Source organism: Arachis stenosperma, chromosome 9 (genome assembly GCF_014773155.1).
Source record: "Arachis stenosperma cultivar V10309 chromosome 9, arast.V10309.gnm1.PFL2, whole genome shotgun sequence".
NCBI lineage: Eukaryota > Viridiplantae > Streptophyta > Magnoliopsida > Fabales > Fabaceae > Arachis > Arachis stenosperma.
The window spans coordinates 95639852-95649961 of NC_080385.1; the positions used below are offsets into that span (position 1 = coordinate 95639852).

At 36.8% G+C, this 10110-nt stretch overlaps 2 protein-coding genes across 3 annotated transcripts; both read left to right on the forward strand.

The window, feature by feature from the left end:
• The first annotated feature begins 733 nt into the window (after positions 1 to 733).
• LOC130949746 (uncharacterized) lies at positions 734 to 2281 on the forward strand. The gene is made up of 4 exons (XM_057878387.1): positions 734 to 1087; positions 1157 to 1243; positions 1316 to 1536; positions 1630 to 2281. The coding sequence occupies exons 1-4, from the start codon at positions 734 to 736 to the stop codon at positions 2279 to 2281; spliced, it is 1314 nt and encodes a 437-aa protein (XP_057734370.1).
• Positions 2282 to 6079: 3798 nt separating this feature from the next.
• LOC130951389 (uncharacterized) lies at positions 6080 to 9021 on the forward strand. Of its 2 annotated transcripts, none has more exons than XM_057880037.1 (4): positions 6080 to 6139; positions 6411 to 7954; positions 8046 to 8182; positions 8640 to 9021. In XM_057880037.1, the coding sequence occupies exons 2-4, from the start codon at positions 6412 to 6414 to the stop codon at positions 8868 to 8870; spliced, it is 1911 nt and encodes a 636-aa protein (XP_057736020.1). In that variant the 5' UTR covers positions 6080 to 6139; position 6411; the 3' UTR covers positions 8871 to 9021. The 2 variants fall into 2 exon arrangements, with proteins under 2 accessions (XP_057736020.1, XP_057736021.1); XM_057880038.1 differs by having other exon boundaries at positions 8046 to 8129; positions 8640 to 8872.
• Positions 9022 to 10110: the final 1089 nt, after the last annotated feature.

Genomic DNA, 10110 nt, shown 5'->3' on the forward strand with positions numbered 1-10110 from the left:
ATATTAATTAATATCTAAATTTTAAAAGCTATTATAATATTTTTAAATTTTAAATTTAAAAACTATTTTAAAAATACCTAATGTCTATTATAATATTTTTAAATTTTAAAAATTATTTTACTAAACATATTTATTGTTACTTATACTTATTAAAATTTATTTTTAATTTAATTTATCAAATACAAATATTACAACTTTAACAAATTAAGGACAAAATATTGGAATAAACCGAAGTGAAGCCAATTTTACCAACATCACCCAAAACAAGAAAGGCTTCATGGATCACCCAAAGAAACCTTCTATATTAATTAAATTAGCATGAGTAGAAATACTATCAACATGTAAATCGAATCAGCCAATCTCGATTTACAACAACCCAAATAAATCGAAATAGGCCAAGCAGATTTATGTTCGCTCCAAGTAAATCGAATTAGATTTACTATTAATTCAGCAACATAATTAAATGGAGGCAGCATAATTCGATTTAGGAGAAAACGAATGTGTATAAATAGCATTGGAATGTGTGTTCTCCATCATAGTGAGCCTCACAATGGCTAGTGGGGAGAGTTTTTTGGTTTTGGTATACTAAAGAGGGTCGATTAAGAAGAAAATACGTTCTGAAATTAAGTTTATGGATAAGAATCCACTTAGTGTTTTCATTAGAGATTCGACGAGATTCACCGAGTTTAAGGATAAGATACTTCGAAAACTGGGTATGTAAGGCGTGAAACAGATGGAAAAGTTATTCTACAGAATTTCAATTTTGGTTTTGCGGGATGATGTGAAGTATGATTCGTTCGTCATAAGCAGTGATGAAGATTTGGAACTGTTCTTCCACTGTCGTCGGCAATTTTCAGAGGTGAGCACTCCTGAGCTGTTGGCCAAGCTTGTGGATGTGGTCTCCAGCTCAGGAGGTTCTAACCGGATTCCCATGCATTCAGCCATGGCCGTCGGGTCGAGTTTGAGGCCTATTGGTGACTCTTCATCTCTGCCCGTGATTGAGCCTAATGCATGTTTGGTGGCCTCGTCGTCCTTCGCTGCAGACCTGGACCATACTCGTGACACTGAACCAGTTGAGACCGTGCTGGTAGTTAATGATGTGGTCCAAGAATTCAGATAGGGTGCAGCCCCAGATGGTGTCAAAGATGTATTTCAGGATGACGATGATGATGATGTGGAGCCCGCCACGATTGTCGATGTTAGCGATCATGAGGACGAGTGGAGTACTCCAACTAGGGGTGGTGTAGCTGGCAGTTCTGGAATACCGCAGTATCCCCCGCACTTTTTAGCTTTGGACTTGGATGCCATGGGATAGGAGGAGGATCCGGCCGTGCCTGTCGGATTCGGTGCCAGAGACACACAAGATACCAGAGGAGTAGTTGAGTTCCAAGTTGGTCAGCAGTTTCAGGATAAAGAGGAGGCCATGTTGAGTGTGAAGACGTACAGCATTCGACGTGAGATTGAGTATAAAGTGATGGAATCAAATTACTGCAAGTACCATGGGAAGTGTAAGTATTTCAACAACGGGTGCACATGGTTGATTCGTATAAGTCTCTAGCAGCGCAGAGGTATTTTGGAGGTAAAATAGTACAATGAACTGCATACATGTCTGGCTACTTCTATATCTAGTGATCACAGAAGGCTCAATTATCATGTGATCTCGGCATTCATACCCCCTATGATCAGGGCCAATGCAGCCATTTCGATAAAGGTACTTCAGAATGCGATAGAGTCCCATTTTGATTTCAGACCGCCTTACAGGAGGGTTTGGATGGCTAAGCAGAAGGTCATGGTTCATATTTACGGCGAGTGGGAGGAGTCATATAATGAGTTTCCACCAACACTCGTTTGGACTTTCCCTCCGTGTATCGAGGCGTTCAGACATTGCAAGTCCCTGGTTAGTATAGATGGGACGCACCTGTACGGGAAGTACGGTGAGACACTGCTAGTCGCCATTGCCCAAGACAGAAACTTTAACATCATTTCTATCGCATTTGTACTTGTGGAGGGTGAGAATGCCGAGTCTTGGCCGTTCTTCTTATCCCACCTTCGACAGCATGTCACGCCTCAACCTGGCATTCTTGTTATTTCGGATTGGCACAACGGGATCAAGGCTGCATTAGAGGCTCCTGATGGTGGTTGGCTTCCATCCAATGCGTACAAGGTATTTTGTATCCGACATGTTGCGACGAACTTCTCCCTAAGTTTTAAGGGCGAGGATGAACGGAGTTTTCTGGTAAATGCTGCTTATGCTGCTTATGTAGAGCTCTTGCCAACTTAACCACATTCTTGTTGACTACACGGCATAGGCACCTATATAACCAAGATAGATCGGTAGATCCCCAACTATAACTGCCCATGTCCTTCAATCTCGCCACGTACGGAAGCCACCTGATATGCATACGAGTACCAGACTTGTCGCCAAAGAGCTGCGTCGATAGTAGCATCATAATTTACGCTCTGGCATACCTCCAGATAGTTTTCTCGTCTGCCCCCTCTGCATCCATGTGCACTTCACGATGAAATTGTCAATCCATTCAGGTGGTGGCATCACACCCAATAGCTCCTGAAACTATGCCCAGGCCGGTCGTTCTCCCACGATATGCGTCTCGTAGTCTGTCAAACAACCACTGACATAGTGACCATCGATCGGGAGCCCTAGCTGGTAGACCACATCCTGTAACATAACTGTGCACTCACCGAATGGCAGATGAAATGTATGAGTCTCCGGACACCATCTCTCCACAAATGCACTTACTAACGGTTCATCCAACTTAAACCAGTGATCATTGAGTCTCGCGAGATAGGCCAGCACAGCCATCTGGACATATGGCATGATCCTATCACCTAACGGCATACCGTGCTACCTCCTCATACTCGATATACAGCAATGGGGCTCTGTGAATGATATGTAAAAATTAAATTTACGTAGTAACTACCGACAAGTATACCGGGTCGTATCAAGTAATAAAACTCACAAGAGTGAGGTCGATCCCACGAGGATTAAAGGATTAAGAAATTAATAGTAAGTTGATTATTCTAGTTAGACAAACATAGTTAAATGATGAGCAACAAGAAATATAAATGACTAGAAATTAAAGGAAAGCAATAAAGTGCAAGGAAAGTAAATGGCAAGAATATAAAGTGCTAGAAAATTAAAGAACAAGAAAGGTAAAGTACGGAAAAGTAAAGTGCAAGAAAGAAAAGTACAAGAAAGTAAATAACTAGAAGGTAAATGTCAAAAATTAAAGATAAAAAATATAAGGGATTGGAGATGTTGATTCCTCTTGAATCAATGGGTCTTACTTCCTTCTCAATCATATGAAGAAGATCTATGACAAATTGTAATTAATTGAATTCTAATCTCTTGGCAACTCAATTTCCCTTAATACAATCAATCGCCAATCTCTTGATCTAATTGTTCATGAGAAGAGGTGAAGCTCAATTTCTAATCCACAAGCCACACAACCCTTAGGATCTCAATTCAAAGAGGTTATATGTCACGTACCAACTAAGAATGTTTTTATCAAAAGAGTTATGAGGGAGAAGCCTTAAAGTTAATCCTATGATCCCTTTCTCAAGGCTCACATAGAGATTCAAGTAGATCTAATCCCCTCTCGGTAGTGATTGGATCTATGAAGCACAAAAGCTTTGCCTTAGCTACAACAAGCGGATTGAGAAGAAGAAGAATTTCATTAATTCATTGGGATCATAACAAAGCTCCTTTCCCATATGAAAATTAAAGATTCATAACTAAAATTTACAATGTGGGTATGGAAGAAAATGAAGGAGAAGAAGTGTGTGAAGGGAGAGTCCGAAGACCCCTCCCAGGATGGTGTGTGCCAGAGGGTGTGTGTGTGTGTGATTCCGGATCCCCCCTCAATCCAGAATGCCTAATTCTATGAAACTAATGCCTGTATAAAGGCTTCTCTTAAATTACAAATTTAAATGAAATTGAAAACAAATTACAATGAAATGATATTAAACTATTCTAGATGCTTCTTGTGGCCTTAATTGTGCGGAATTAGTGGGCCTAGCTTGCTTGAAGTTGAACAAAAAACCATGCTTCAGGGTCCGTTGGTGTGTTGGGCGCTTCCTTAGGCGCTTGAATGAGAGCGTGCTGGCGAGCGTGATGTGCTCCAGGAGAGTGCTATGCCCTTTTGCAAGCGTGCATGATAATATGAGAGTGAGCGCCGGCGTACATGTCGCCCACGCGTACGCATGACCCAAGATTTTGGCGCTCTTCCAACGAGCGCTGCAACGAGCGTGGGCCATTTCTCCTTATCACGCGTACACGTACACGTGACCCTTGGTTTTGGCGCTCCCCAGCGAACTTGAACAAGAGCGTTGCAACGAGCGCTATGTCATGGCACTATTTGGTGAGAGCGATGCAACGAGCATGGTACTGTCAGCCTTGTCACGCGTACACGTCGCCTACGCATACGCGTCGCCCTTATCGAAGGCGCTCCTTGGTGAGCGCTGCAACGAGCACTGAAGGCGAGCGCTGTGAGGTTTGGGCGCTTGTTCGTGAGCTTTGGAGTCAAGCGCTAATGCTTCCTATCACGCGTACGCGTCGCCCACGCGTACGCGTGACCCTTGTTTTTTGCTCTCTTTTGTGAGCGTGAAAGTGAGCGTTGGAAGCGAGCATAGCGACTCTCAGGGCAGCGCCACGTTTCCTTGTGAGCGCCACATTTCGAGCGCCATTTTTGGTCGAGTTGCTTCTTTTAGCTTTCATGCTTATTTTGTTCTTTTTACTTCAATTTTCTGCAACGTAAATTAAATCAAAGAGATGAAAGTAATCTATGATTTAAGCACGAAAACGCTTAATAATTAAGCATGATTACTTGAATTTTAGTATGAAAAAGCATAGAAAAATACAATATGATGCGCAGTCATCTATGAAGTAAAAAAAAATACTATTACAATCACACAATTTCACCCAAAAAAACAAAAAAACAAATTTATCCGAAATAATTTTTCTTTATTGTCTTCTTACTTTGACCATACATCGAAATCGTAATCCCTTATCAAACATCCAATTTTTTAATTTGTATACTCTAACACTCTACCATCCTTCTAGCTAATTCTGTTATCTCTCATCGAGAGTATCAGATCTTATCCATTATAATATTCACCTTCTAATAAGTTTTATTTTACATAAATCACTTCTAACACATTGTGATCACTAACTGAAACTTTTAACTACTGCTACAAGTTTATACCTTCTAATCATGTTAATAAATAAGATCTAACCGATTTAGCTCTACCTAACACATGACATTTTCTTAACACGACATAAAAAGTCATTTTAAGTTTTATTGTAGTAATCTCAGCGTGCACACTACCAGCGATATGTGCGACTCCATCTAAATGGTAGATCAATTCGGGTCGTCTGTCATTATGCTTGGCAACGTCGCTTCTCTAAATTTGGTGGAGCTGTGGTTGGTAAAATGTAATTTGAATGAAGTGAATTCAAATTATATAAAAAGAGGCTGTATGTAAATTAAACTAGACTAGGTAGATTTAATGTGAAGAAAATTTCTTATATAAATTGAATTAGGAAGACTAGATTTATCATGGATTAAATCGAACCCACCTATTTAAATTTACTATATACACAAAATTATGGACTAATTTGAATTACCATGTGTTTTGAAACAGTATGCTAAATTCTCCTAACTTGATTCGAATTATATGTATTTCACCCAAACTTAATAACTTTAAACTACCTAATTCGATTTAGTGCATTTCTAAATCGAAATATGCTAGTTCGATTTATATAAAAAGAGACTTTGGATGATCCACATTATTTTTTATTTTGGGTGGGTGATATAAGTATTTTGCCCTTATTTATAAACAAAAATTAAAACAATACTGAATACAGTGAAGCGAAAAGGTTTGGATGCTTCGTGGAATCATGTGTAGTGTTGGAAAATGCATGGTGCACGCAAAGGTGGTATTTGTAGTTGCTTTACAAGTGTCGTTTTCTTCTTTTAGCGCGTGTCACCAATGTCCACGTAATGAGTAATTCCTTGTAAAATAATCGACCAATTAAGTTTACCATGACTGATTGGTACGGTGTGAAGCAATTAATTAGTTCTCAGCTCTCGCGAGTTTCAAGCTAAAGCTCTCAGTTCAGGTAATTCTTATTTCTTTGAAATTTCATTTTATAAGATATTTCATCTTGTAATTCCTAAGCTGTGATCGACACACATTATGCATAGAGAAAAACCATATTCACAGAGTTAATTTCTAGATATAATAATAATTAGTGCAATTGCATGCTTGGATGATGTTGTTGTTACTAGTTTTCTTTCAAATTTGATGAATTGTATATATTTAGTTCAATTTGTTGTCGAATGATACAACTTAAACTTGCATGTTTGTATATTATGATTATTATTATGTAGGATGGAATTGGAGGAACCAGAAGATGATGAGTGGAATTGGAAAAGTAGTAGTACTAATAATAAATACTACTTTTCTGAAGATGATGATGGCGACGGGAATAACCATAACAGTAACGGTGGAAAGTGGAGTTGGGTTTTGAACCTTGGAAAGAAGGTGTTAGTGGCTGGTTTGGTGGCAACTTCCGCCCCACTTGTTGTTCCACCACTTTTTGTTGCTTCTGCAATTGGCGTTGTTGCTTCTGTGCCGTATGCATTCTTCTTGGCAAGCCGTGTTTGTACCCAGACACTGATGAGTAGGTTGCTTCCTATTCCTTATCATCATGAATATCATGTGCTTCTTGATGAAGATGAGGAACAGCTTGGAAAGGATGGTGTTGAAAATGGGATTAAGAATTATGAGAAATGTGTGATATCATCAAATGGTGGGAATGAACAAGGGGTTGTGAAGGATGATGAGTTGCGTTCACTAGATGCTCGCTGTAATATCTCTAAGGAAGGTGATCAAGAAATAGAAGAGGAGAATTCGGCAGAGAGAATGCTTGATGATGACGAGGTTATAGGAGATGAAATTGACGATGGAATTGTGATGGAAGAAGAGTTGGGTGGGGAAAGTAATGGGGAGCAACCAATGACAGCGGGGCATGGAGTTGTGATAACAATTGAGGGTATTGATGAGAATGAGGTTGATGATAATGATGTTGTTGAAGAATTCAAGGCACCCTTTGATGTTACAAGCATTTTCGTAGAGGAATTCGGGGATAAGGCCATAGAGGGTGACATAGATGAAGAAGAGTTGAGGAGGGAAACTAAGGAGTTGTTGGAAGAAATTAGAAATGAAGGTAGAATGGATGATAATGGAGGAGAATACGTAAATGGAATCCATGGAGGTACTAATGAGAACAAGGAAGAAATTGATTCAGTTGAATATTCTGCAGTAGCACATAACACGCACAGTTGTAATACTATGGAGGAGATTAAAGTAGCTGTAATAGGAAGGGAAGAAGTAGATAAAAGACTCTGTGAGCAAAAGATTCCACCAATAAATACTGAAGACAAGGATAATGTCTACAACTGTGTGGAATCAAATGATCCTATCAGAGATGTGTTAGAAGCCGGAGAGGTCGACAGTGCAAGTGTCTTGCAGAAGCGTTTCCATGAAAATTCTGAACTACTAAGTGGAACTAGTTTCCAACATGAAACTCATCCAGCTGAACCAGTTAGAGATTTGGTGATGGATCAGGATTACAATATTTCACTAGCTGATGAATCGTCCAAGGTTATAGGCAGAAACATTGTTTTGGATTTGAATGATGACGAGGAACCAGACCAAGTGCTAGACGGGTCTACTGTATCTCAAGGGGTGAAATTAGATGACAACATTTCTGCTTCTGTAATTCAAGAACCTCAGTTACATAAGTATGATGAAATTTTGGATTCAACAGATGCAGGTTCTGACGAAGTTTCAGCTGAAAAAGGGTTTGATTCGTCTGATCAGAAAATAATATATCCTGGCGCAGACACATGTACAATTGAATTGCATGAAGGTTAGGCCTTAAATTTGTATGCCACTTCCATTTTGTATACTATTCTTAAGTCCTCACGTAATATCTGAAATTAATTAATTTGTGTTTGCAGAATCTTCAGTTGCTATGGTTAATGGTCACACAGCTCTTATAGAGGTGACTAATTCCTCGGTAGAGAAACAACGAGAAAAAGAGGGTAGGCCATCTGAAATCTTCTCCCGAAAAGATGCGATGCGCCCTTCTGATGAGGTCTGGGCTTTTTATATGTGCACTTTTTATACCTTGGCCATCTTCATCCCTCGTTTATTATATGGTTCATAACTAGTTCAGTTGGATTTATAATGTTCCTTTATAAGTTCTAAAGGCGTTATAATTTGGCTAATGAACCAAAGCTTGTGTTTACATGTTGTTGGGCGTTATTACATTGACTATCATGATTATGTCCCTGGAATTTAAACCATTTATCTGTAAATTGCTTTTAATAATTCACTCTAAAATTTTCTTAGGGTTCTCTATCCCCAGCTACAAAAGAACCTTTCGTCTAATCCACTCTTATGAAACGGTCCTATTTTGAACACGTTCGAACCACCTCAGAAGGCCATTGCCCAATCTAAATGTCCTAATTTGATCTCTTATTTTCTCAATTTCTTGAATATGGTTGTATTTCTTCAACAATGAGGTTAATTTATTCTAGATCATTTTGCAGGTTACGTTCAATGAAGAGAGCATGTGGAAACAAATCAGTGTCATAAGGAAGATAATAGGATATGAAGGTTCAAAACAAAAATCATTCATAGATGAATTAAAGGCTCTCTACATCTTCACTGGAGTTGAATTCCCTGCTTTTCTCAAGGAGAATCCCTATGATCCCGCTGAAATTAATAAAAAACTCCACTTTCTCATGTCCATAGTTGGAATCAAGTCAAATGCAGATTAAAATGTGACCTATGTATTAGTATTAGTGTATGGTTTTCTTCAGTATCTAATGGGTGTACTTTTCCTTTTGTGGACTTGGTTCATGTTATTTTATACTAATGTATAAGTAATATGGTCGTGAGAGTTGTAAAGCATGTTACATAAATATAAAATTTAGCCATAAATGAAGAGTCCTCGTTAATATAATGTTTTCTTAGTATTCCATGTTCTTTATGTGTGCTTTTTCTTCTTTCTCCCATTTTCCGTTTTGGTCATGACTCGAGCATTTTTAAGCAGATTGTAATGTGCCTTAACCATAAGTTTAAGATTTCATGGTTGCAATGGTTCTCTGATTACAGAGCTTAGCCTAAATTGTGAATGCTATATTCAGTGACGGATCCAGCTGACGGATCCAGAAAAATTTAGCTGTGGGGGCAAAAATATAATAAAATTTAGGTATATATATATATATATATATATATATATATATATATATATATTTTTTTTTTTCTTCTTATAGTACCCAACAAGTTAAATTAATCCATCGTAAATTTGAGTTCTATTTAAAAGTCAACAATTGATCGGCAATAAGTTGCTACACATACGAGACAGAATTTGAATTTCAATACTTACTTAAGTTAACGACTTACTTGACCAATCTAAGATATATTTAAAATTTTAAATTAGAACTATCTAAGTATCTATACATATTGATAAGAATTAAAAATATATATACAATCACTAATTATAATATTTAAAATAATAAAAATATAATTTCATACACATAGTATAATATTCAAAATAACAAAAAAAATTAATTTATAATAACTTTCTTTTTATTTTTAACATGACTAAATATTTTTTTTATATATGTTCTTAAACAATTATTTTACTTCTTATTTTTTTATATTTAATTGTCAAATTTACTTATTATAGTCTTTATGATATAAATAAATTGTTTAACCAAAATAATTACACTATATTAACATAATATAGATATTATGTTTTTTATTTTAAATAATTTTTAGAAATTATTAATTTAAGTTGTATTTAATTAAAAAATTAAGTTTTAATTTAATTATCAATTAATTAATTAATATAATAAAATTAATTATCACTAACTTTTGAATTTATTTATTTATTTTTTATGTTAAATCAAATTTAATAATATAATTATTAAGTTTAACAAAATATTTTTTAATATGAAATATAAAAAAATTATTTATATTTTATTTATATAAGTATTAGCTTTTTTGAAAAAA

Coding starts and splice junctions, on each gene's coding strand:
- LOC130949746 (XM_057878387.1), top strand. CDS start 734: ATGGAAAAGTTATTCTACAGAATTTCAATTTTGGTTTTGCGGGATGAT. Junction 1,088..1,156: donor AACCAGTTGAGACCGTGCTG/GTAGTTAATGAT, acceptor GATGTATTTCAG/GATGACGATGATGATGATGT. Junction 1,244..1,315: donor GTACTCCAACTAGGGGTGGT/GTAGCTGGCAGT, acceptor GCCATGGGATAG/GAGGAGGATCCGGCCGTGCC.
- LOC130951389 (XM_057880037.1), top strand. CDS start 6,412: ATGGAATTGGAGGAACCAGAAGATGATGAGTGGAATTGGAAAAGTAGT. Junction 7,955..8,045: donor TACAATTGAATTGCATGAAG/GTTAGGCCTTAA, acceptor TTGTGTTTGCAG/AATCTTCAGTTGCTATGGTT. Junction 8,183..8,639: donor CGATGCGCCCTTCTGATGAG/GTCTGGGCTTTT, acceptor ATCATTTTGCAG/GTTACGTTCAATGAAGAGAG.